General features: G+C 43.2%; 1 protein-coding gene across 4 annotated transcripts in view; it reads left to right on the top strand.

Moving 5' to 3' along the window:
- Nucleotides 1-24,798, top strand: part of EXOC1 (exocyst complex component 1) — a 791,619-nt gene that overhangs the window by 101,446 nt on the left and 665,375 nt on the right. For 2 of the 4 annotated variants that reach the window (XM_069631624.1, XM_069631622.1), the window contains exons 3-5: nucleotides 1,078-1,208; nucleotides 17,723-17,882; nucleotides 24,667-24,687. In XM_069631624.1, coding sequence (XP_069487725.1) covers nucleotides 1,078-1,208; nucleotides 17,723-17,882; nucleotides 24,667-24,687 — 312 coding nt within the window. The remainder of the gene's footprint in view (nucleotides 1-1,077; nucleotides 1,209-17,722; nucleotides 17,883-24,666; nucleotides 24,688-24,798) is intronic. The other 2 variants (XM_069631625.1, XM_069631623.1) reach the window with 1 other exon arrangement.

Genomic DNA, 24,798 nt, shown 5'->3' with positions numbered 1-24,798 from the left:
CTATTGAGTAAGGGGGTGGTATCTATTTTGAATAAAGGGGAAGTAGCAAGAATTGGATATGCAGGGATACTTAGACTAATTTGTTGTTTTTCAGAAATGAAAGATTTCTCTGGGACTCATGCATTCAATCCATGGTGCATGCATGCTTAGGGGGAATGAATACAAGGCATAGTTACCTATGGTGATGTGTGTCACAAAGGTTTCTATCTCTATTACTATAGCATTGAAAACTGAGGTGACAAATGTGTTGATTATTTTTCATGTTTGGCATTAGAATCTCCTTCAATTATAACTTGTTTGTCTTTATATTGATTCAATTATTTCTATTTGGTTAATACACCTTCTGTGATACCCGGTGTGTTTCTTGTCCCAAAAGGGGAGGGGAGCTGTAAGGAATCAATGTTATTAAATTGGGGGTTCCAGATTCATAAAAAGAACTTGAGTAAATGAAGGAAAGTTGTGCATGCATGGTTTGGGGTGGGTGGAATGCTCCACTGAATTAGATGTCACCTGAACATCCTAAAAAACCTTGTAGCTCCCTGTCAAAAAGGTAGCTGGTGTTGTAAATCCAACCATCTGCAACTAGATGGCTGCTATGATAACCTTAGGGTTTGCAGGTTTAAGGGTGCTTGACTTGTGTGCTAAGCATCGGGTGTGGAAGGCTCTCTGAATGACAGCAAGTGAAGCATCTCAAGGGTGGTCTGATAGGGTAAGAATGTTTAAGCCCTAGGATGAGGCGTATTGTAACGTACCATAACGTTGGTGTTATGCAACAGGAAATCTGATGCAAATCGTGTTTATGGCATTGTTGCTCATATCCCTACAAGAAGGGGATGTGCTAAAAAAATGGTCTGTGTGTACCCCATCTAATAAAAGCCCCATGTTTGTGTTGTACTAATTACTGGTTTCTATTCTTCTATAAAAATTCACATCTGTGTTTTCCTTTTCAATTATTAATTGCCTATGTTCCCTTTCATGTAACGTATGAGAGTGAAAATATTGTATATTGCACATAAATCCAATGGTAATAGTTAAATGGTTCATGCAATTCTAACATATAGATTTTGTTTTCATCAGTCACAACAGAACGCCCGGTCCAAGTAAACGTGGTGAAAGTGAGGAAATCGGACAAGGGAGATTCCTACAAAAGACAGACTGCGTGGGCACTGCGAGACCTTGGAGTAGTGGATGCCAAGGATGCTATTAAAGTATGTCTCATGCTACCCACCTTTCAGACCTTCTCTTAAAATGCAATCTCGTTGTACATTTATTATAAAGCTGTCATGTATAGCACAAGACTGCCATTTTTGGCTAGTGGTTTTGCAGAAAAATATCGTAGTAGTGGGGTAGAAGGAGAGGCAGGCACAAAACCTGTGGTGTTGATGAGGGCAGGCCGAAAGTATCTGACGTAGAGTCCTGGTATGGTTGTATTTGCTTTGTGGCAGTGACAATTGGCTAGGGGCTTGAGGTCAAGAATGGGTCGAGACTGGTTGTCCCACTGGTGGTCCAGGGGTCGAAACAACGGTCCAGGTGTCAAAGAAGGGTCTTCTTGAGATCAGGCAGAGGAGCCGAGCTTCACCAGGACTTCACTGGTGTTGGTACTGGCCAGCTGCAGGGGTGGTTAATGGCTGCTATTCTTCATAGAGGGCTCGGCTCCAACTATGATCCGAAGAATAGCTGCAGATCTGGACTGGAAGCAAAGATCTGCACCATTCAAACTGGCAGTAGCTATCCAATCCTGGATAGCCACTTGCCACAACATCTGCCCAGCAACAGACATTTAGGCACCAGGATGTGTACTGCGACCAGACAATCCAAGCCCCTAAATCGGACCTCATACGCACCCACACTGCCTCTTTACCTGGGAAAAGACTTCCGAAATATAGCAATTCTAGACGCGAGAGGGAAGGAAGAAGGTCAAAGAGCAATAGAGCCAAAAGACCATCAAGAACCTCGTGGCACAGCCATCCTTGGGTGCTAGCCACCTTTGGTAGCCCTTTGCGATAAATGCAAAAGTGCACTAGTAAAAGAGCTGAAAACACAGTAGAAAAATATCTGTTGCCACCAGCTCATCCTTGACTAATTGTTAATGTAACCTAAAAAGGCAAGACATAAGAAGTTCAAAAGATACACTTCATGGTGATGTGTGCAATTGAGACGCGGACCTCGACAGACGCATTCGCGTGCATCTGCATCCCAGCGGTACTTTCTAGGCTGAATAAAGGCCCCCAGACCGCAGGGAATCAGCCCGGAACAATCGGAGAACTCTGGGATAGCGTTATCCGCAAGCAATCCATGTGCAGTTGCAGGCAGACGCCATAGGAACATTTCGAGGCTGGAGACGATTTAGTCACCGAATGGTACGCCCTTCCAACTCTTTTCTAGTCCTCTGCACGTGAATAGAATCCTGGACACAAACCCAGGGACAAGAGCAAACACTATTAGGAAAGGGACATTGGATAACCTGTTTCTTCACTTTTGAAATAAAGATGTACAGCAGCAACCGCACATGAGGGGAAAGGATGGCCTAGTACTCAAGACCAAACACGACCCAAGACTTGGGATCACATTATTGGCAGGGTCTTTAAATGAGACGCCCTGATGAAGGTGGACAAACTAAAAAGCTGAATGACCATCAAAAACATGAAGAGCTTGGTTGGGAACCAAGCCCCCACGTAGGCAAATAATTCTTTTACCATAAAAGACCCAGATACAAGGCTACATCAAAGCCCTAGGACAATTTTTGAACCTTTACAAGCTCCTTCCTCTTTTACCAAATAGAGTAATCGCCAGGGAAAGATACAGGGAGTTCTTCTAAGACACCCACAACAGTGTGTTAAAAAGGGAACTATATTCAAGTTTTCCTCTTTTATAACTCACCTTTAATGTTACACCTTGAAACTTTAATTTTGTTTGTCATGTTGTTTAATGTTTTTGTGTTATGAATCATGAAGACAAATGTTTTTTCTTTCATTACGATATGTTTATTATGGAATGTAACGCAGACTTCAATGTTGAGTTCAAACTGTCTTTGTATAAATCACTTTATTAATATGAATTAAAGAGCACATGTTAGTAAAAAAAAATGTTTTCCTCTCCAACTAGCTCAATTATGCAGTAATCTAATTAGAGGATTGATGCAATTTAGAGGTCACCCGGAAAGCAATTATCGAGTGATTACCCCTAAATACATTTTCTGCTTAGACTGCTTACATTCAGGGTGGGATACATCTATATTTACGGATGAGTGCAATTGTAACATTACAAGAAATTCACTAAACATAGCCTCTTAAAACTGAAAGTATTATGGACTGATCAGTATCCCCATAAGAATAAGCAAAACGACAATGAAAGTAAAGCAGAAGGCTTTACTTACCTTCCAGAATCAGGTCAGGCGTAAAAACAAAGCATAAAGAAAGGGTGTCCTATACAAGTCTGTGATAGGAAAGCAGCAAAAAACAAATACCAACCACCAATTGGGGAACATTTGAAGATGTCAGACCTTAGGCTGTCCGGTCCCGCAGCTTTTCAATAGTCAAGTGACTTAATACAAACAAGAATTTCCTCCTCAAACAAAACTATATCCTTTCCAGAATAATCCTTATTGATGTTAGCTTCAAACCACCCTCGATCAAAGAGGATATCCTGATAATGGCTGATTCACCTGTTCAAAGGAATTGGGCACTCTTCATTCTTATTAGTGGCTTCGAACCCCTTAGCAACTAACTTCTAAAAGAGTTTAAAGTCTTTCATGTAAACCGTCTTCTGCATTAAGTCCCACTGTCTGATGACATGTTCCTTAGTATTTTGTATAGGCTTTCTTTAGATTAAATCATTGTCCCTCTGTCATGCCGCCTTCCTTGACTGCTGTACATATTTTGCTTTACTTAAGTCTGCACTTGTGGTAATACCAGTGGTTATGCTTACTCCTGTATAAATTAGCATGAGGTTGGTCACTGCTTGTAAAGGTGCAATTTACCCATATTGCATCAATCAAATCTTCAAAACACAACCACTGTGGTGGTCACTTTTTGCTGTAGTTGCATATTTCTATAATATTTTTCTTTCGTAGATTGAATAATACTTTCCAAAAAGGCCTTCTGTACTCTTTTCAATGATTGATATTGATTAGGAAATGTTGTCTTTAGTGAGCCATTCAACTATTGCATACTCGCACAGGAATTGATCGAACTCCTGACCGCTCGAATCCTGCTTGGTTTTACTATGTTCCTGGTCGGCATTCTGAAAGATTCCTCTAATATCCGCCTTTCACTGTTTCTTGTTTCTTGTTAGTCGGTCCTATCTTAGCATTGACGTCTCCCATGGTTGTTTGTGTCCAAATCATGGTTTGTTAGCCCCTCAACCACATTCTTCAAACGTTAATGAACAAAGCTGCTCTTCTTAGGAGAAAAATGTACATTAATAATTAATAGCCCTTCAGTACCATTGGTAGCACTGAGAGCTATTGCCACAACCTGTTTGCATTTAACTGTGATTCTTTCAATCTTAAATAGCAGGGACCGTCGAACCAATGTTATAATTCCTGCACCAGGTTGTACCCTTGAACTTTTCTACGTCTATACGCCCTGAGTGGGGATACTGGCATAACCCTTTAAAGTATACTCCTCCTGCACCCAGGTTGCTTGCAAACGAATAGTATACTTCCTGATATAGGCTAACCATTCCTCATCATTCATTTGGTCTCTGAGCCCAGCAATGTTCCATGAAATCAAATTGAGGTGGTGATGTATAATAGTTAGCCGATGTTACAGGTATGATGGGGGAGTTTGATTCAAGCACCCGACAACTGTGTCCAAAGATTGTCTGGAGACCTCTTCAGTACTTTTTCTTTGCTGTAATGTGTGTTCTAGCACGCCTGTTGAAATGTCAAGCAGTGGGGAGTAAATGATGTCAAGCACATGCTCATGTTCCCCTTCCAGATGATACACTCACACGCACTGGCTATGTACTAAATTAGGGACAAGCAAGTCCTACCAAAATGCCAATGGCATTGGTTGGCCCTGTCATCTAAAAAAGTAATTTCGATACCCATATTTGTGACTATATCACTGCACTGAATTAAGCATGTCTTTAGATAAGGATTATTAAAACCAATGATTACATTGCACCCACCACAAAACATGCAATTCGACAGAATGCTTTTTGAAGAAAATAGCTTGAAGGAAATATCACTAACACCAAGAATTGTAAATTATGTGCTTAAAAGAGATCCTGTACACACGTTTTTGTTTCCATGAGTCTTTCCTTTCAAAGTACAAGCCTGGTGGTAGGGACAGATAGTTGGACAGGTTAGGACGGAGGACTGATTTTGTTATACTTGACATCCTAACGAGCACCATAATTTACGTCGATAGCAAGGGAACACCCTTTTAGCAATGAGGCTAAAGAGGCGTTTTCTTTTGTTTGAAATAAAATGTTCTGTGTTTTTAAGGGAACTGGTGTGCCGATGTCCGGGGTCACGGTGGCTGGCAGGCATTGGCTTGGTGCTGGAGGCCAGTGTGGCTGCGCTGGGCCTGGTGAGTGATGCCCTGGTGTGGGAAAGTGCTGCAGTTTTGCTGGGACTGAGGCCGGACCGGACAAAGGAGCAGGGATCCGGCTGCGGGGTGAGGTGAGCACCTGTGGAGGAGCTGCAGGAGGAGCGCCAAGGAAGTGGCTTGATGCGGTTCGGTGGAGAGACGACCGTGGCTCCTGCGGGGTCGAGGAGTGACTGGCTTCACTGACGAGTACCGCAGGGTGGAGTGGAGCACCCTTGCTGTGGAGATTACCACGGGTGGCAAGGTGACACACTTCAGAGAGCGGCGTCGGGTGAGGGTTGCCAGCGTAAGGGACCCGGCGCTGGCTTGAAGCGGGACCATACATAGGCCGCCGGAGTAATCCTGGGTGTCCCTGCTGCCAGAGGGGATTGAGTGGAGGGACCACAGTGACTACAGCAGTGCGGGGGTGGGGCGATTTGTCCAACAGCCAGCCTGGCTAAGCCCACTCTGGAGGATCACAGGCTGCAGTGTTGTGGCGCCTGAGGCTAGTGCGAGCTGCGTGGCTCTGCGAGCCGTAGCACATTACACGGCAGCCCATCTTCATTGTGGATGCTGCATATGTGATTGGGACAAGAAAACAAGTGAATGCGGTATGAGAAGCCCGGCTCCTGCAGACTGTTAATATGAAGGCACAGGGAAATAAAAGACTGGTGTGCTGGCACAGGCAGCTATTTGGTAGTGAGAATCCCTTAAGGTGTGAGTGTTTGGAGGGGTGGGTGGTCAGTAGGCCCCCCAGAGCACCTGCTTTTGTCTTGTGGTGCCCCTTCGCTCCCTGGGATCGGAAGGGGCCAGCCCCTCTGCCCTCATAAATACTTGTCAGCAACTGGACAAGGAGAGGGGGTGCCTGTATATGGCATTGGCCTGGCCTGCACCCCCTGTACTGTGAACGGAGGAGGAGGTCGTCTTGGTAGGATCCTACAGACTTCCGGAGAGGAACTGTTGTGGCAGGGGGTGAGACCGGCCGCTCTTTAGATACTGCGCTCTGGGGTACAGTCCAGGGGGCATTAAGTATTCTTAATCCTGCTAAGCTGCAAAGGCTGGCCACCCGGAGAGTCAGGTTGCTGCGAACTGGCTTTTTCGAGCAGAGTTGATCTAGAAGATTCTACACTCCCCTTTGCCCCCAAAGTGGCATCGGTCAGAATGGGGAAATCTGACAAAACCCAATCCAAACTGCCATATGCCACCCCTTCCCAATCCAAGCATACTGTGCGGGGGTCCCAGAACTTGGATGCTGCGGTAGAGCCCCTGGTGGAGACCTTGTCTGATGCCCTGCAAGATTTAAAAGGTTTATTAACACAGTTGCAGGCGGGCGTTCATTTGCTAGATAGTAAACTAGATACACTTACCTGTAAAGTTGATCATGTGCAGGTCAGATTGAACAAACATGGCGACAAACTGGACAAAGCGAAGCGATGCCTGTCCAATGTGGAGGATGAGTCCACAGCGACATCTCGTGAAGTAGCCCAGCTAAAAAGAACAGTCAAAGAGCTAAGCAAGAAGCATAACGACTTGGAATCGCGATCCAGCTGTAATAACTTTAGGATTCTGGGGGTCCCTAAGGCAGCGGACAAAAGCTCCATGGAAATGTTTGTTGAGATGATACTGCGGGAGCTCTTGGCAGAACTAACTTCTAGGTGACGTTCGTAGTGGAGATGGCCTATCGCATACGTGGGGGGAGGCCCCCGGTGTCTGGTTCACTGCCCAAGCCTATCATTGCCAGGCTGCTTAACTATAGAGACAGAGACTTTGCCCTCCGTAGATCAAGGGAACTGGGGGCCCTCACGTACAAAGGGGGCCAAATCCGTCTTTTCCCTGATTTTTTCCATCGAGGTGCAAGCGACTAGGAAAATCTTTGTCGAAGTGAAGAGGCTCAAGACAAAGGGGTTTAAATACTGCATGCTTTTCCCAGCACGACTACGAGTGGAGCATAATGGGAGGGCCCAGTTCTTTCAATCTCCGGAGGAGGTGAGTGAGTTCTTGGACAATGTGGACGGTGGGGCGGGGCCAAGGAAGAACAGAAAGGAACCAGACCGGCCTCAGACAAGAGACCTTGGATAACTTTCCTGCAGGGCAATGGTGCTCCCGTAATACCTGGTTTTGTTGGAGGTTGGGGTAGCCTGATTTGGAGGCACGCATTGACCTACAAGGCAGTGGGGTTGGCTAAGCCTTGAGAGGTTCCCATGCCTTTGCACTGCTTGTTGAATCTGGGTGGTTGTTGGGGTGGGGGGGTGTCTAACTGGCTGGTTGGGTTGCTGGTGCGGGGGGCGGTGGGGGTGGCGGTGGGCACTTGCAGTTGATTGCTTTGTTGTGGTTGTATTGTTTGATTGCAGACGTTCCACATGTATTAACCGTTCTGGCAGGATAGGTTTACTCTGGAGGATTGGAGGGAGATGGGGTGGGGGCGGATGGAGGGTGGCCTTGATTTGAGTGGGGTACAATTGTATTATTTTGCTGTCGCGGAGAGGCATTTACTGAATTAATATGGCTAAATTACATGTATGTCTTGGAACGTACAAGGACTACATTTCCCCTACAAATCTTGCAAAGTGCTCTTATATATGCAGAGACATCCAATGGATTTGGCTTTCCTTCAGGAAACTCACTTGTCACCTTCCACGGAGGCCTCCTTTGCTAGGTCTTGGGGCTACCATAGATATTTCTCCTTTTACACTCTCAACTCGCGAGGCGTGTGTATAGCCATAAGCGGTACATTAGGATTTCTGTACCAGGAGGTGATCGGGGACACCGAGGGGGAGGGCCTTGCTCTCAACCGGTCTTGTACAGAGGCATGGGTTCACGTTTTGGAAACGCTGGAGTTTATCGAAGAACAACTCAGGAACCACTCAGCGAATAACGTATTATGGGCAGGGGATTTCAATGCGGTTATGTGCTCAGCGCTGGATAGGTCGGGGGATGCCAGTAGGGGAATCACTAGGGCTATGCATAAATTACTGCAGATTTGTGCAACTGGGGAACTCGTGTGGAGGGATCGCCACTGGCAATATAGGGCTAGACATTTAGATCCTCTGTGCATGGCTCCGAGTCTAGGTTGGATTGTATCTTGGTTTCTGTCAGGGGGTCCCGGTGGGTCACCGATTGCAGTGTACTGGCACATACGGTCTCTGACCATGCCCCAGTGGTTGCCTCGCTCATCATACTAGGCAAGTGGCAGGGGGGGAGGGTACCAGTTGGTTTCTAAAAAAAAAAAAAAAAAGGGGAGTCTTCGTGATTTGGTCTTCAAAGAGACGGTCTGGGAGGGAATAACTAATTTCTTCCAGGAGAATGAAGGGTCTATAGCCTCTTATTCTACTCGTTGGGATGCCTTCAAGTGTGTGATCCAGGCGATATATATTGCGAAGGAGGTGGGAGTCCTCAACGTTATGCAGGCTGAGCTGGCTGCCAGTGAGAATCGCCTGAGGGGCTGGGAGGTAGAGGCAGAGTTCCTTACAAACTCTGCGATCCAGGTGAGCTTTCATAAGGAGTTGGGGCTTTTTAGGGAGATGGCTGAACAGGAGGTGAAATTCCTCAATTGACAAGAGCCATTCTGTGAGCTGTCTGAGGGCTTTACGTTTAGGCAGTACGATCACTGGCCGATCTTCGTACAGGGGGATGTGCAACCCCCCCTCCCCCCTCTAAAAATAAGCTCATCTAGGTGTCTGGCTTGCAACAGAATCCTCTCCTTTTGCTTGTAGAAATGCATGCTTGTCAAAAAGTCCTTAAGTAGGCCCTGGCGGGCCAGGCCTGTAGGCCGGACCCTATGAGTTCTGTCGATCTCGATCATCTTTTTAATTAAAAAAAAGTTTTAATTTAGCATACGGTTTCCTAATGAAACCTATCAGCTTTAACTCAATATATATACAAAAAATGTTAAATAAAAGGAAACAAAAGCAGCGAAACAATGCGAAAACAAAAGGGATGTAACATCCCAACATTCATTTAAGTACCACATCAGTTTTGTCAATTTTGTCAAAAATTATCGTGACTAGTTCCAACAAGGCAAATGTTACAGAAATCCTAGTCCCTAGCATCAACTGGGACCAAATGGCTCTTTCAGTTAAAGTGTAATACTCCAAGAAGAATTTTCCCAACACGTTGGATCTTGCATCCTCAACTCCTCAGCAGTTCATGATTAAATGGTACAGGGATTCCAACAAATGATTACAAAGTCTGCAATGATAATCCCTGTGCTCCTTAGGTTTCCTAGCCTCCAGCACTTTCTTTGTCGGGAATCTGCTAGATCCTTCTCGATGGTTGGTTATTGTCCGATTACAATGTTAAGCAACTCACAATTTATAAATGTTCTGAAAAACACCTTAAGAACTTGATCTAAATAACATGCAGATTACTGTAATAAGTAATTGCTCACCTCACTGTGAGTTGATAGAGCACTTCTACTGGCATGTTGATAGAGTACTTCTACTGACAGTAAACACGTGAATCCTCTTCCATCGGAACAGAAATAGCCTGCTTTAATAAATGTATGGACACAGTTCTTGATATTATGAGTCACTTACCATTGGAAATATGGGAGGACTTAACACAATAATAGATCAATGTGTTGTACCACGGTTTAATGAAATGAAGATGGTTTATTGATTTGAATGTTTTGAGGAGTATTGTTATATTGGTTGAATTATATTAGTTATATTTTTATTGTGTATAAATCTACCATCAATTGGTTGGGTAAAACAATGTTATCTATATTATTCTATAGAATTGATTGGAAAATTCGCCCCTGATGAAGAGAGAGATTTTTTTCAAACTCACTGCACCTGATCAATAAACACATACTGTAAATAACGTAAATTGCCTCAAAGCAACATTTGTTATGCCATGAAATATATCTGCTGATGAAATTATTATCCCTAACTTGCCTTTGAAACTCTAAGAAAATTGTAAAATTTCAAGAATCCGATAATCTCATTTGTAGAAAGTTTGGCTCCATTATTGGGCCCATGATGGTGTGCATGGGACAGGAGTTTTCAATTTGGTGACTTTTTTCTTTTCTATGTCCTACTACTATTATCAGGCAATTACTAACAATCACTCACACCTGACTTCCATTAAACTTCCCCACACGGATAAAAGGCAGAGCACGAGAGCACACTCCGAGTGAGGCAAAGCACACAAAGGTACAGCAGTTTAGAGTCGGCAGCTGAACGAGGGGAGAAAGACGGCAAACTAAAGAGGGTTTGTAAGAAGTGTAGCACCCTTGACCTTTTTGGCAAGACGCCGTTACTTTCAAGAACCCTTTAAGGCAGAAAACATAAGGCCGGGAAACCAGACTGAAGAATCCTGCATTGTGTGTCAGATAACGCGGGCCATCCTGCATAACTGACCAAGGCGGGGAGGAGCAGCAGACGCTGTGGAATCGTCCTTGACTCCAAGAATAAAGAAGCAGCAGAGAGATCAACACAGACGGTTGTTGCAAGGGGCAACATTGTATAACTAGCGTTGGAACGAACATTGTTAAACGCGTGTGATGAAAGACACAAGTAAAGCTTAACTGCTGATGAATGTTTGAACTTGAGAAGGAAAGATACGATACTGTTGACAGAGTGGTCCGGCACAGTGAATGTGCTCAATCGAAAGTCTCTGTAAGGTTTCCCGCTAAGAGAAACGTAAGTAGAAGATTGGTGAGAACAATTGTTTGAAGTGAATCAAAGTGGTCCTGCGACGGTTTAAGCAAATTCCCTCGCACATTCGAAAGTCTTTGATTCTGATATCAAGAGGATCTGCGCCTGAACAAGGGGGATCCGTAGTCCGAGCCGAACGAGGGAGACCAATTGCATACATTGTGGAAAAGGGATCTGAGCCTGAATGAGGGGGGATACATGGTCCAAGCCCGAACGAGGGAGACCAGTTGTGAACTTGTGAATGTGAAAACCCTGACAAAGGAAAGGAACTTTTGTGTTTTGTTTGTTACATCAGGCCTTCTGCAATAAGAGACTTTCATTGGGGGAGAGACTTTGGCAGAAGGCCTTGGTGCCTATGTTTTTAACTGTTACCACGTGGCCAAGAAGCCAGAGTGTGTGCGAAGCTCACACGTACCTCCTTGCCCTGTGCTGAAAACGTGGGGAAGGGAAGACAACTTCTCAACCATCCTGACATATTCTTTCTTGAACACTTTTCTTTTGCATACATTGTTATCCCACACCATTTGTATTTAGAAGTAAGGATTGACAATAGGTATATTAGGATAGGTCCTTTTCTTTTGACAGAGACTCCACTAGGACTGCGTTATTTATTTGATGGTCGTAGCTTGCTCCCATCCTTAGATTTAGGTTTAGATAGATGTTCATCCAACCCATTTGAAGTTCAATAAACACCCTTGAACTGTGATCACCTGTGTCTGTCTTCACTGTTTGATACCATGCCTTCCTTACAGAGGACAGGAGGTGAAGGAGGAGGTTTGAGAGACCAGAGGAGGAGGAGGAGGAGGAGAAGGAGGAGGAGGACCGTGCGGAAGGAGTATGTAGATTACTTCTGAGAGCGGTCTGTGGTGGTGTTGTGAGTTGGAGTGAGGAGTGAGTGTAGTAGGAGTGTAGCAGGAGTAGGAGGAGGTAGAAGTAGTTATTGGATGTGGGAGTAGTGAAGTGGTAGTGGGCACAGTGTGGTAGTAGTAAGTAGTAATGGGAGGGAGGGTGCTCATGGTAGTAGTAAGAAGTAGAGGTAGTAGCGGCCATCAAGTGTAGTAGTGAGAGTAGAAACGGTAGTAGAGGAGCAGTAGGAAGGAATTTGAAGTGGAAGTGGCAAGAGCACAGGGATGGGTAATGGTAATGGTAGTGGAGAGGTGGAAGTGATGAGTATTAGAGAGGAGGGAAGAGTGGTACATCAGAGGTAGTGAGGAGAGAAATTGAGAAGCAAGAGAAATAAAATAAAAGGGTGGAGGTAGGAAGGCAAAGTGTAATAGGGATAGTAGGGTCGTGGGAAGGGAACGTCTAAGGACCCAATGTTGAAGAGGGTCAGGTCAGACCGTGTGAGACTTAAGTGTCAGTGGAACTGCGTGCGAGGAGGCGCCATCCCTAAACTCACTAGAAAACCAAGTGGGGCTATGCGAGGGACAATTAGGAGGCCACTAGGGAGACAGTCAGCCAACGCCTTAGGGAAATTACGCTTAGACTAAGGGATGTGTTATGTCTTACCTATCCTGGTTCATTAGCTGTTTCCTAAGTATATGTGAGCCTGTGCCTGGAATGCTTGTATTATAGTGTTCCATCTAGAATGTTTTGGTGCGAGTGCCAAGGTTCTCCCTGTTCAGTTGGAAAATGAGCTGAACAGAGGGGGGACCGGTGGATGCTTCCCTCCCTTATGTACTTATCCTGCCTGTAACTTATTACCTGTGACTTATGTACCACGAACCCACTAAAGTCTCTTAACCCAACCTGGTCTCCTGGCTTATCATTACAACCCCTCAACTTGCGTTGTAACACTGGCGACGAGGATTTTGGTGATTGAGGTGTACCTGGGGCTGAAAAGCAGCAAGAAAGGACAGAAAAGAAGCAAACCTGTGCCAGAAGGAATATGGTGCACAGGAAGTTGCCCACCAAAAAGGAGTGAGGAACCAGATGGGGCTGAAAAGCAGCAAGAAAGGACAGAAAAGAAGCAAACTTGTGCCAGAAGGAATATGGTGCACAAGAAGTTGCCCACCAAAAAGGAGTGAGGAACCAGAAGCATCCACCACCCCCCCCACCCCCCGGACCCAAGGTGAGCGCGCCCCATGTCCTGCATGACTGATTAGTGAGGGACATTTATAGTGATTTTGGGGGGCAGCGCTGCTCACTTTCATTTGTTCTGCATCTGCCACAGCAAGGGCTTCTTAATATATGAAGGCATAGGCGGATTTTTAATTTGGCGCTTCACAAGAAGTCAATGGCGTGTTATTGGCAGAGCAAGGGGTCGGGGGAACAAAAGAGAGACTCTGCTTATCAGCAGTGCAAGTGGCTCCAGCGATAATGCGCATAGAAGTAGCCGGGCATTTGACATCACGCCCACGTTCATAAGACTTTTACAAGCTGCGTTTCAACATGCTGTAAAAAGGAGCGGCTGCAAGTCATATTAACACTGAGTAGGAGTTAAAGGCGCAGCTGGATTGACTGTTCATTACCTTCGGCATTACTGGAACGTTACATGTACTGCAATGACTGGAGGATGCATTTCAAGGCTATCAAAATGAAAGCGGCAGGCACTTATTTTCTATTAGCATTTCCATCTTGTCTGATCGGATCTTCAGGAAAGTGTTTCTGCCTTTCGATTTTCTTGAAAGTGTAATGTGCGAACTCAAAATGTTTTGCCTTATGTACATTGCAATTTTTTTTTTGTGACATTGCCATTTTATTGTGCTGATATTTAAGAGTTGAAAGCAACATGCAATGTACCCATGCAACGTTTCTTTATATTGTAAATGCAAAGGCCATCACATGCTAAAATGTTGTTTGGAAAATGAAAATGAAGGCAATGCATCACTTTGGGAATGTGATATATGAAAACATGGGTCACATTTTGCAGGCATTGTGGTGTAGTTTTTATGGTTTGTTATATGGCATTCTATAACATGCTTCTGGGAAAGGAGTTTCCTGTTTTTTGTGCCAATAGCGTTGGCAGGAGTGTTGATTTACAGTGGCCATGTGCTGTGGGTCTCTTTATTGGTGTGAATATAGTTATTGGTGTGTGCCAAACTTTAAGCATGAGTGTTACCCAAGGGTGGGCAATTGAATTATTTTTTGGAGCCACATGGTGGCTTTGTGCCAATAAGCAGTGTTTTATTATGGTGCCAATGTGTTTTGTTTGGCAAGTGCTTTAGTAATTGCATTGGACCTAAAGTTATGGTGCCAATGTTGGTTATTGGCAAGTTTTAATTGGAAATGGCTATGGCACCAATGTATTTAGCAGGTTTTAAGTGGTAATGGAATGGAATTAATGCAACCAAAAGAAATGGCAGGTAATAAAATGTATAGTGTAGTTTGCAGTAACTAACCCACAGTTACATATCAGCAAAGACTCTGCAGGCATAACATTTTGAATTTTTATTGCGGCACACCTAATTTTCTGATTATCAAAATTTGTTATGCTGAATTCGTCTTGTTGTTTTTGTGTGGATATTGTGAGTGCCATAGAACTACTGCATTTCTTTGATATGTTCACTTTGACAATGTTTTTATTAACCTAACAATTTTTCCACAGGTATATGTCAAAACTGAACTTTTCAAGCATGATTTTTGGGACTCGCTATGGTGGTGTAACTTAAAACGTTTTATATTCCCAAATGTTTCAAGCTGAATTCGTTCATTAGTTTATTTAACAAACTGTGTAGTTTATTAATAAGTCAGCTGTGTGATTGTGGTTGTGTGAACGTCTGTTTGCCAGTATGAGAACATGGTTTGCTCATTGTCTAGTAATAGGTTAGTTCCTTGACCTTTAAGCATGCCTATGTTTAATATGCTTAGTTGTGGCGAGCATTCTCTTGTTCAGGTAGTGAACTTACATAGGTTCAAATGTTAATGTGCTCAGTGGTGAGCATTGGTGTTTCAAGGTTAGTAGCTAGGTTACAGACCTGGTTTTATGTTGGCACATTTTTGTGTCAATGTGTTAGTTAATGATTGATCATTTGGTTGGGTATCAACATTGGTGCTATTTGTCACCTTTAATGTGGTTGGTGCTCAGCAGGATGTTATGTGGAGGCAATTTGTGTCTCTAAATGATATGCATTAGGCAGGTAGAGGGTATTAACCCTGTAGTTTCTTTCAAGAAGCTTTTGATGTTGGAGAATGTTGTAACAGGGTTAATGATATGATGTAGGTGGTCAGGTTTGTTTATTAGATTGTGGGCTGGTTCCCTGTAGCCGAGATCCATAAATGGCCATTATGGTTCTGGCGAGTGTCTTGTAGTGGATTAGCTATTTTTAACTATATCATGGAATTGGAAGGGAATAGCATATGACTATTAGTGGTTTGCTGGATGGGATATGGAAGGATAGTTTTATTTTAGATATATTGTCCATTTATGACTTTTCCTTCTGTTTCCTTCCTTCATTGTATTGTTATGTAAGGGGGGAGATGTGTTATGTCTTACCTATCCTGGTTCATTAGCTGTTTCCTAAGTATATGCGAGCCTGTGCCTGGAATGCTTGTATTATAGTGTTCCATCTAGAATGTTTTGGTGTGAGTGCCAAGGTTCTCCCTGTTCAGTTGGAAAATGAGCTGAACAGAGGGGGGACCGGTGGATGCTTCCCTCCCTTATGTACTTATCCTGCCTGTAACTTATTACCTGTGACTTATGTACCACGAACCCACTAAAGTCTCTTAACCCAACCTGGTCTCCTGGCTCATCATTACAACCCCTCAACTTGCGTAGTAACAGGAGACACCGACAGATAGGTGGCACCGATCAGTAGAACTAACTACGTTCAGGACGACTGCGTTAGGGAGGTGGGAAAGTCCACAGGAGTCTTGAGAGAGAGGGACGGCTGTAGTACCAAAGTCCTCAAACCCCTGTTGGGCCTTTGGGCGTATAATTTCACAAAGCCAATCTTATTGTAATGATTCAGTGAACACCCTTCAAGTGTTGGGAGTGATTACTTGTGGCAGACCCCATCACAGTAATGGAAGTGTGAACACCACAAATTTATCAACAAGTATCTCTAAAGATCATTCATCGCCAATACTTATAATTTTTAAAAAGAGAAAGAAAAACAGAGGTTGCACTAAAATGAGTTGCGTTATAATTACAGCCATACAAGTTCTTTGTTAAGGCCATATAGTCACATCTGGTGGTAAAGATAAGGTGTTGTTCCAACAACAGAAATGTGTGCTAGACTTCCATACTAACAGTGATGTTTAAGAGCACTGACCAAGTAAATTCAGTCTCTTTGTGGACTTTTTCCCAAAAATGCAAAACCAATGGAGCAGTTTGATTCCTGTTCTTAATACAGCTACAAAGTTCACAAATTCTGACTTTTAATTCTTCTCATAGTCCTTCCAGTGTAGTGGAATCCACATGGACAAGTGATGACATATATGACCTGACTGGCTAGTTTAGTAATTGGTCATCTGTTTTCGTTCCCATAATGATAGTATGGGAATTAAAAACAGGAATGTAAGCACTTGTTGTTTGTGTTTTCAGTAATTGGCTTTCTTTTTCACCATTGGTTTCTTACTTCATCTCTATACATTACCACAAATAGTTTGATTACCTCTGAGGAAGATCCAACAGTATCCAAGGGATTGAAACTTGTTGGGTTTGTTTATATAAGTGTCTATTTATTATGGCAATATTAAGACATATAAGCTATTGTGTATGACCCAGTTTTGAATATTTTCTATTCAATGCATTTATTTGGATGGTTTTGCATACGTGTGACATTTTCACACACAGATGTCTGTGGTTATTAGCATAATTGTTTTGATTTTGTCTTTGTGTATCTGTTTGCATTTTGTTTCAGTTTGTTTTATAGAATTTCAATAACATGACCAATGTATTTAAGGTATTTTAATTGAATAATTTGCATCAAATGTATATAGTTTTATATGTGCAAATACAGTTGTGTTTTTGTCTACACATTCTTTTAGTATGAAATCAATAATTTGTATATAGGAATTTACAATTAAGGTTTTTCCTGTCATTTCTGAATGCACATAATCTGTCTGGGGCTCTCCTTTGTTGTGTCAATTCTGTTGATGTCCCACACAAGCCCATCCAGAATAATGCTGGGCCCTCCTCTGCTTGTTTATTTTGTTTGATGTATCTGGGTCTTAAAAATAGCTCCAGAAAAATACTTTATTACACATTGGAGTGATTAATGATCAAGCTGTATTTAGTATCATGTGCTTCAGTGGATGAGCATTCCGGTGTGATATGAAAGACCTGTATTGATTTAACAAGCAGATCTGTCTTTCTATGAGCAATATGATCTAAATTGTAACGTTCTGTTTCCAGTAGGTTTGTTCTCTACCTTTTCTGTGTGTTTCATTGATGTACATTCTGCTATTTTTTTCCAGCTATGTTTCATGTGTTTTTGTTTAACCCTTCATTACAGTATATAATACATCTTATTGATTTTGAGCCTTATGCCTTTCCTCTGCCTCAATTATGATGCCTGATGGGAAAGGCGTCTGACCACACATGCATATTAAGCAAGCTAACCTCACCCATTTGCTTTTATTTTGTAGGAGAATCCTGAATTTGACTTACATTTTGATAAAGTTTACAAATGGGTTGCCAGCAGTACAGCAGAGAAGAATGCTTTCATTTCTTGCATCTGGAAACTGAACCAGCGATATCTACGGAAAAAAGTTGAATTTGCCAATGTTAGCGCTCAGCTGTTGGAAGGTATTGTGCACGCATGGTAAACCTATCTGGTACATTATTTGTGGACATAATTGAGAGCTTTTTTTTATGTCTCACAAGCATGCTTGTTGCTGCCAGAAGTTTGCCTTTAAGCAAATATTCTGCATCCATGAAAACAAGAAAACATGTGTGCTGTACAGATAAAAGCATACAAACATTGCATGTTCACAGTCCATAAATTTAGAATTTCAACAAATAAATATAGGCATCGTCAGCCAGATAACCAGTCCAGTTCCATTGGCCCAGTATGTTCTTTCTTTGTATCCATTTAAGCAGTGTGACAGCTTGACAAGTCTTTAAAACGTGTACTTCTTTTTTCTCTAAGTCCACTGTGGAAAGTGTGATATGTACGCAGTACTTCCCTGCACGGAAATCAGTAATGGGCACTGGTATCTGGCCTCCTGAGTAGTTGTACCCTTCCCTTCACAGCCAAGACTGATTTTGTTACTATAATTTGTAGATTTGTTTTGGTCTTTTTGCAGCTGTACAGATAAGGGGTGTAATTGGCCACTTTCACTCCATTAAAATAGGCAAATACTCCCAAAAAATTAAAATAGGGAGTTACAATACTTACAACTAATTTAGAAAAGGAACTTGTTGGCCCTGCTTCACCCCCACAGAGCTCCATGTATATGTTTGGACCAGTAGTGCACATAGTGCCACAGGAAGAAAGTTCTGTTATTACTGACTGGTCGAAGAGGTAAACGTATATCTTTTAATGTGCATGAATTAAGTAATGCAAACAAATGTATTACCAACATATTTCCATTTTACAGTTAAAACAATTTTACTCGCTTATAAAATGCTCCCATTGGGAATTGGACTTACATTTTTACTCCCTAAAAATCATTTTATTCCCACCTTTAAAAACAATAGGGAGTAAAATACTCCCACTTCTAAATCTTATCTGGAGCACTGGTCTTTTGTATTGAGTTATACTGTATATCTGCTTGTTCCTTATTGAGCTCAGAAAGGTACACAAAATATAGTGAAGTAATTCCCTCAAACAACCGCATTAGTTATTTTTTACTTTTCGTTTTATCTTGGATTTCACATTTACATTTATAGACATCAAGTCACAACTAACGCAAAATTAAGGGGGGCTACCGAGCAGTTACAATATGGCCGTTCCGCGCCTGCACTAAATCCATAACATTTGTCCTGAAACAGGGGCAAGCAGAGGCAACACACAACCTGCGTTTGTCCCAGGAGCTGCTGGTGTGGGACTGGAAGCATCCACAGGGACCTTCTCCTGAGACTTGCAGCATGACCTGCTGCTGACATCTCCACGATCTTGAGGAGGCTGTTGGAGCTCGATTGTACGCCCCTGAGCGCGTGTGCCACCCCTAGCTGGTGAGTCTGCCATTTCCTGGCCTTGCAACCCCCATCGACACTCCTGCGCCTACCTGCTAGACCCAAATGGCAGAGATGCTGCATGGACTGTGAGCTACTAGAGGGGTTGCGACCAGCTTTGTGGGGGTGGCAGAGCCATTGCAGGCCCAGTTGGTTTGGTCTCGTTGTGGCAGTCGGAAATCTAGTGGGCCTGCTCATCTCCTCTGCGGCAACTGGCCCTGCTATTCCCTGCTGCAGCATACAACTATGATCTTGACTCGGTGAAGGCGCAGCATCAGCCACCACTGTCGCAGTGGAGCTGAGCGCCTATGTGTGAGATTTTGTAAGTACAGCCCACTTACTGCTTATCAGGAGGTGCATGAAGCGGTAGAAGTAATGGGAATCAGTGGTTGGCACTTGGAAACGGAGTATGGATGTGAACAGAAACCACATCAAGAGCTCTGGGCTGTACCCAGAGGGAAAAGGGCAATGGCAGAAAAACCGTCAGGAGGTTGGAGAGAAGAGTCACCAGTGAGTTTGGTGATCCTGCAGGCAGTTGGAAGTTAAGTCTCATAAAGAACAGAACAGCTATTAAAAGGCACTCTGATGAAGGGAGAATCCAGTAAATCCAGTAGCCAGGCAAGGAAGGGAGCAGAGTTGGGGGGAGGGGGAGTAGTGAAGGGAGAAGGAGACAGGAACAGCCGGCCGTAGAAATGGTAAGTCACACTCCCACGAAAAAGGGGAAGCACAGTGGAGAAAAGGAAACCAAGCAGGATCGGGAGCCAAAAGTGATTGCAATCAAACTGGAAGCAAGCAAAGAAAATCACACAGCGTCGGTACTCACGTGAGATGAGACTTGTCTCTTCGGCGTTCCATTCCCGATTTGAATAGTGTGCAAGCAGTAACGGGCACCATCTTGGTTTAGAACAAGACCGCTTCAGAAACGACGTGGTGGCGCAACACGTGGGAAGCACCAGCATCGCCATAGCGACCAATGCCACGATCTGACACTGTGATTGCCCTGGAAGAAACAGGGCCCGTCTGCCAGACTGGTGGGCCCCATGTGGCCTGGAACGAGGGCTTTAAACAAATGAGCGCCTTGGCAGCCAGGGCGACATGATTTGGAAACATTCGTCACACTGACTGACTGGAGGGCATAGAGATCATGGCTGGCAACTCCATCTACAACTGCCAGGTACAGTACGCCACTGTCACATCTCGCTTCCCTGACCACGTTGTGCACGGTGAAGCCGGCTGAATACACCATAGAATAGGTGGAGGCACAGCAGTACCAAAAGACTGTCAAAGCTGGAAGCTTTTGCTGTGAAATCACTAGAGAGCCTGGGTTAGAGCAGTATCAAGGAGAACTGCATGGCTGGCTCCAGTTCCTTGGTTCCAAACAGCCTTTACATGCACAAGTGAAACATGAGCCTGGATTGAAAGATGAGTTTATGGAGCTAAGAAATGCAATGTGGTCACTCGACCAAAAGCTAGACGGTCTTGCATCAAGACTTGAAGTCTCCCAATGCAAGGTGGAACAATTATGCGGCACCTCAGTGAGGTTGAACAGAGGGTGACAGTGGTTGAAACTCCCAGTGACAAACACAACTCAGCTATACAAGCATTACAGAAAGAACTAGGGGCGATAAGGGCCAAGAAAGATGACTTTGAGTAGAGATCGAGCTGCAACAACATTTGGATAATAGGCCTACAGTAAACTGCCGTTCAGGGTGCCACTGAACTATTTTTAAAAATCCTTCCTGAGGTCCTGAGTAAGCCTGTCTTATCGCAGCAATTCCTGGTTGAAAGGGCGCATAGATCCTGGGGTCCTAGATCACCCACCCTGGGCTAACCCCCGAGAGCTGTTATAGTCTGCATATTCAAATACAGAGACCAGGATTTAATCATAAAGATGAGCAAGATAAGCTACGGCAGTGCGAGTCTGCAAATGTATCTGGACTTTAGCCCCTCGGTTCAGGCAGCCCAAAAAACATTCAACGAGGTTAAGAAAATGCTGTGAGACGTGAAGGTGCACTACCAAATACTTTTTCCATCTAAATTAAACATCATCTCAAAATAAATCTGTGCAAAACGTCGATCACAGATTGAAGTGGATTTGCACGCCTACCTGATAGCTCTGTGATATTAAGTTTCTTCTGCTGCCATGAATAATCATCTGATATGTGAGCTCGTAAATTCACACTACACATAGAATTTTGTTTCAATGGCATCCGTGATGCCCCTGGCTGCCACCCTTAGTCGGTGTGAGTTTGCAACCAGCAAGGTTTCTATCAACATCCCTTCAGAAATTTGGCTACTTGCTGGACTGCAGAGCTTCTTGCCCTTTCAATTGTATTAGCAGTTAGTGGGGAGGTTCTTTCAAGTTATTCTTTGTGTTTTTGTGTTGTTATGGGGGAGGTGTCACACATACATTGGTGTAAGAGTGCAGGTGGAGGGGGATGCAATATCTGCCGACGTTGTTGGAATTATTTTGCATCAGAAATGTTCATGCAGGCAGTATTAGAGCATGGTGTTGTCTTCAGATTAGAAACCGTTGTTAAGATGGATTTCCAAAATCAACCCTTTGGGGATGAAGGGCGTGGGGAGTTAGGAGACCACCCTAGTTATGGTGAAAAGGGAGATTTTGTTAGTATTATCCAAAGCCCGATCAAGGTAGTGTGGAGAGCAGTTAAGGCTTAGTCTTAGGAGAGTGTGGGAGAGGTCTAGGGCTTCAGTGAGTACGCACAATAATTCAGCTTGGACAGTCAACATATACAAATACAACTACTTGATAGGCCTTTACGCACATACTAAGAAATGAAGCCAGCGGGTAGTATTATCACTCAAAACCATATATCACAAATATATACATTCACCAGATCCTTTGAAAATCTTGGATGAGAGGAGGACCGAAACCACTTACAGACCCCATGGAGAGGAGCCTTGAGACCCTTGAAGTCTGGCCAGTTCCAGCTGGAAGGCTCTGTCCCTCTCTTTCTCAACTCTATCGAATTCAAACTTGGCAACATTATACTCAAGCTATTTTTCTCTGATTATCATATATAAGTTATAAAAGCAAATAAACTAAACTCATCTCTTCCTTTTTAAATTAAAAAACGGCCCCTGCCTCAGATGTAGAAATAGAGGCTTGAGAAGCCCCCTCTTCTTTCTCACTTGTATTCTCATTTAAATTCTCAGTTAAAGAATGTCACATCTGTTGCAAAGTGCTTACCTTTTAGGTAGTAGTGTAAGCGTATCCGTTCTGAAATGGAGTAACTTATGCAAGAGCCAGGTATACTTGTAACAGTGTTGGTATAACTATAGTATAGTTTTCCTGAAACTGAATAACACTGTAGGATATTACCAATAGGGTCTGCTTACCTTGAATTACATTCTGTCATTCTAAAAGCCTACTAAATGTGGTTTTATTCCCCATGAATAGCCTACCACCATTCTAAATGTATATCACTAGGTTTTACTCACTTTGAACTTCATTCTACTATTCTACTATTCTAACGAAGGGTTATATTTTGGCGAGTGGCCAAGGCGAAGTCTCAGGAGGGGTAAAACTGGTAAGGGGTCCTCAATGAGTACACACAGTGAGAAGTCAAGGAACACACTTAGACAAACAGTTTGAAACATGTTTATTTATGGCTATATAACCCTATGGAAAGTGACTACTAGCATATAATATCACACAATACTAAATAAATATCACTGGAGTAGGACAAAATACCAAACCCCTGCAAAGGAAGGCAAGTATTAGTATGCACCACTACCGGTCCACAGAGATACAATACTAACTTTAAAAGTTCATCCCTAAAATGTATGGGGCCTTGTGCCCAAATGCGCATATATCTCATATTCTGCCTGTTTTACCTTAAACCCCATCAGTCTAAGTAGTATACTGCATTCACTGTATTACCCTTATTTGGCCACCCTCCCGCCATCCTCTACCCTCCCTCTATCCACACTTAGCCTGACTGTAGCTAGTTAGCCATATCTCGCATTTTAACTTTAATGTGTTTAACTAGCCATACCTCCCACTTAGCTTGATTGCTTTGTAAACCATCAGTTTAAGTATTACTGCATTAAACTGTGAATATCAGCGTGTGTCACATCTAGACAGAATTGTAAATATTAGCTTGCAGCGCATCTAGACATAATTGTGAATTTTAGCTTGCGTCACATCTAGACAGAATTGTGAAGATAAGCTTACGTCACATCTAGATAGAATTGTGATGATTAGCTTGCGTCACATCTAAACAGAATTGTGAAGATTAGATTGAGTCACATCCAGACAGAACTTTGAATATTAGCTTGCGTCACACTAGCTTGCGTCACATCTAAACAGAATTGTGAAGATTAGATTGAGTCACATCCAGACAGAACTTTGAATATTAGCTTGCGTCACACTAGCTTGCATCACAGCTAGACAGAATTATGAAGATTAGCCACGCGTCACACTTAGACTATGAAATAAACCATGTGTATCACTATATAGAATTGTGTAGATTAGCCACATAGAAGAATTAGAGATTAGCCAATGTACTGACCACCCCACTCCTGCCCCCTCCTACACACCACAACACACCATACACACCCACTAGGCTAGCCATCCTACACCCAAACACACACCTAACACAAGTTTACAACAACCAACATGGGCACTGGACCTTACCCATATGGATAAAACAAACCCCTGTGCACAACCTGAAATACCATCCAGTCTACACATACACACATAACACATAACACACACACATAACACACACACACTCCTACATAACAGTCATAGAAACAACCTGGTTCTGGACCTATAATATCACTCTTCCCTCACTAACCAACCATTTCCTCTTTCGTGCAGAGCCACACGAGCGCCTGGAGACTGCCCCTGGTTGGTAGCGGTGCACGGTATAAATCAACCTAAGATAACATAAAAAGTAGCCAATGCTGTTCTCGCTAAAATGATTCCAAGCACACGTTCACAATAATGTCACCATTTAAAAGTAGGCTCACCTTAAACCAGACTTTTGACAGCTTTTGTCATTGCTAACGATGCTCCACAACCAAATACTAATTCCAACCAGATGTTTCTGAAATCCAGAGGCCTGTGTTACATTTATAAGGTTATTTATGTGCGTCTTGGAGAACAATTGCACACCCACATCTTCAGCTTTAAGCTCTAATGTGTATATGTTTAAGGGGAACCCTTTCCTGTCTTCCATGAGATCATAAACGTGTCATCTAAGCTAGATCTGAATTGACATGCATGTAATTTCTTAACATGTAATTTTTACTGGAATGCTGTCTTAAGCCTGTGCTTTCTGGCCTCCGACTTTGTAAACAACACCTAGTAGTTTGTGTGCTTGCCAGCTATAATATTTCTTTGCTTACTTTCCTCTGCTCTTTTTTCATACCTTTCACTCTCCAGAACTGCCTAAAGTTGCTGAAGGTGGGTAGTGCCTTTTTCTTTCCTTATTTTTCTTCTAGTGTTTTGTTACATGTAGTGAATTGAACTGTATTTTATGACATTTTGCTTTTTTACGTTTTTGTTCTTATTGTA

This window comes from Ambystoma mexicanum, chromosome 6q (genome assembly GCF_040938575.1).
Source record: "Ambystoma mexicanum isolate Mex_15411 chromosome 6q, UKY_AmexF1_1, whole genome shotgun sequence".
In the NCBI taxonomy this organism is placed as follows: Eukaryota; Metazoa; Chordata; class Amphibia; order Caudata; family Ambystomatidae; genus Ambystoma; species Ambystoma mexicanum.
The sequence above is the reverse complement of the archived record's forward strand: the minus strand, read 5'-3'. Positions and strand labels throughout refer to the sequence as shown.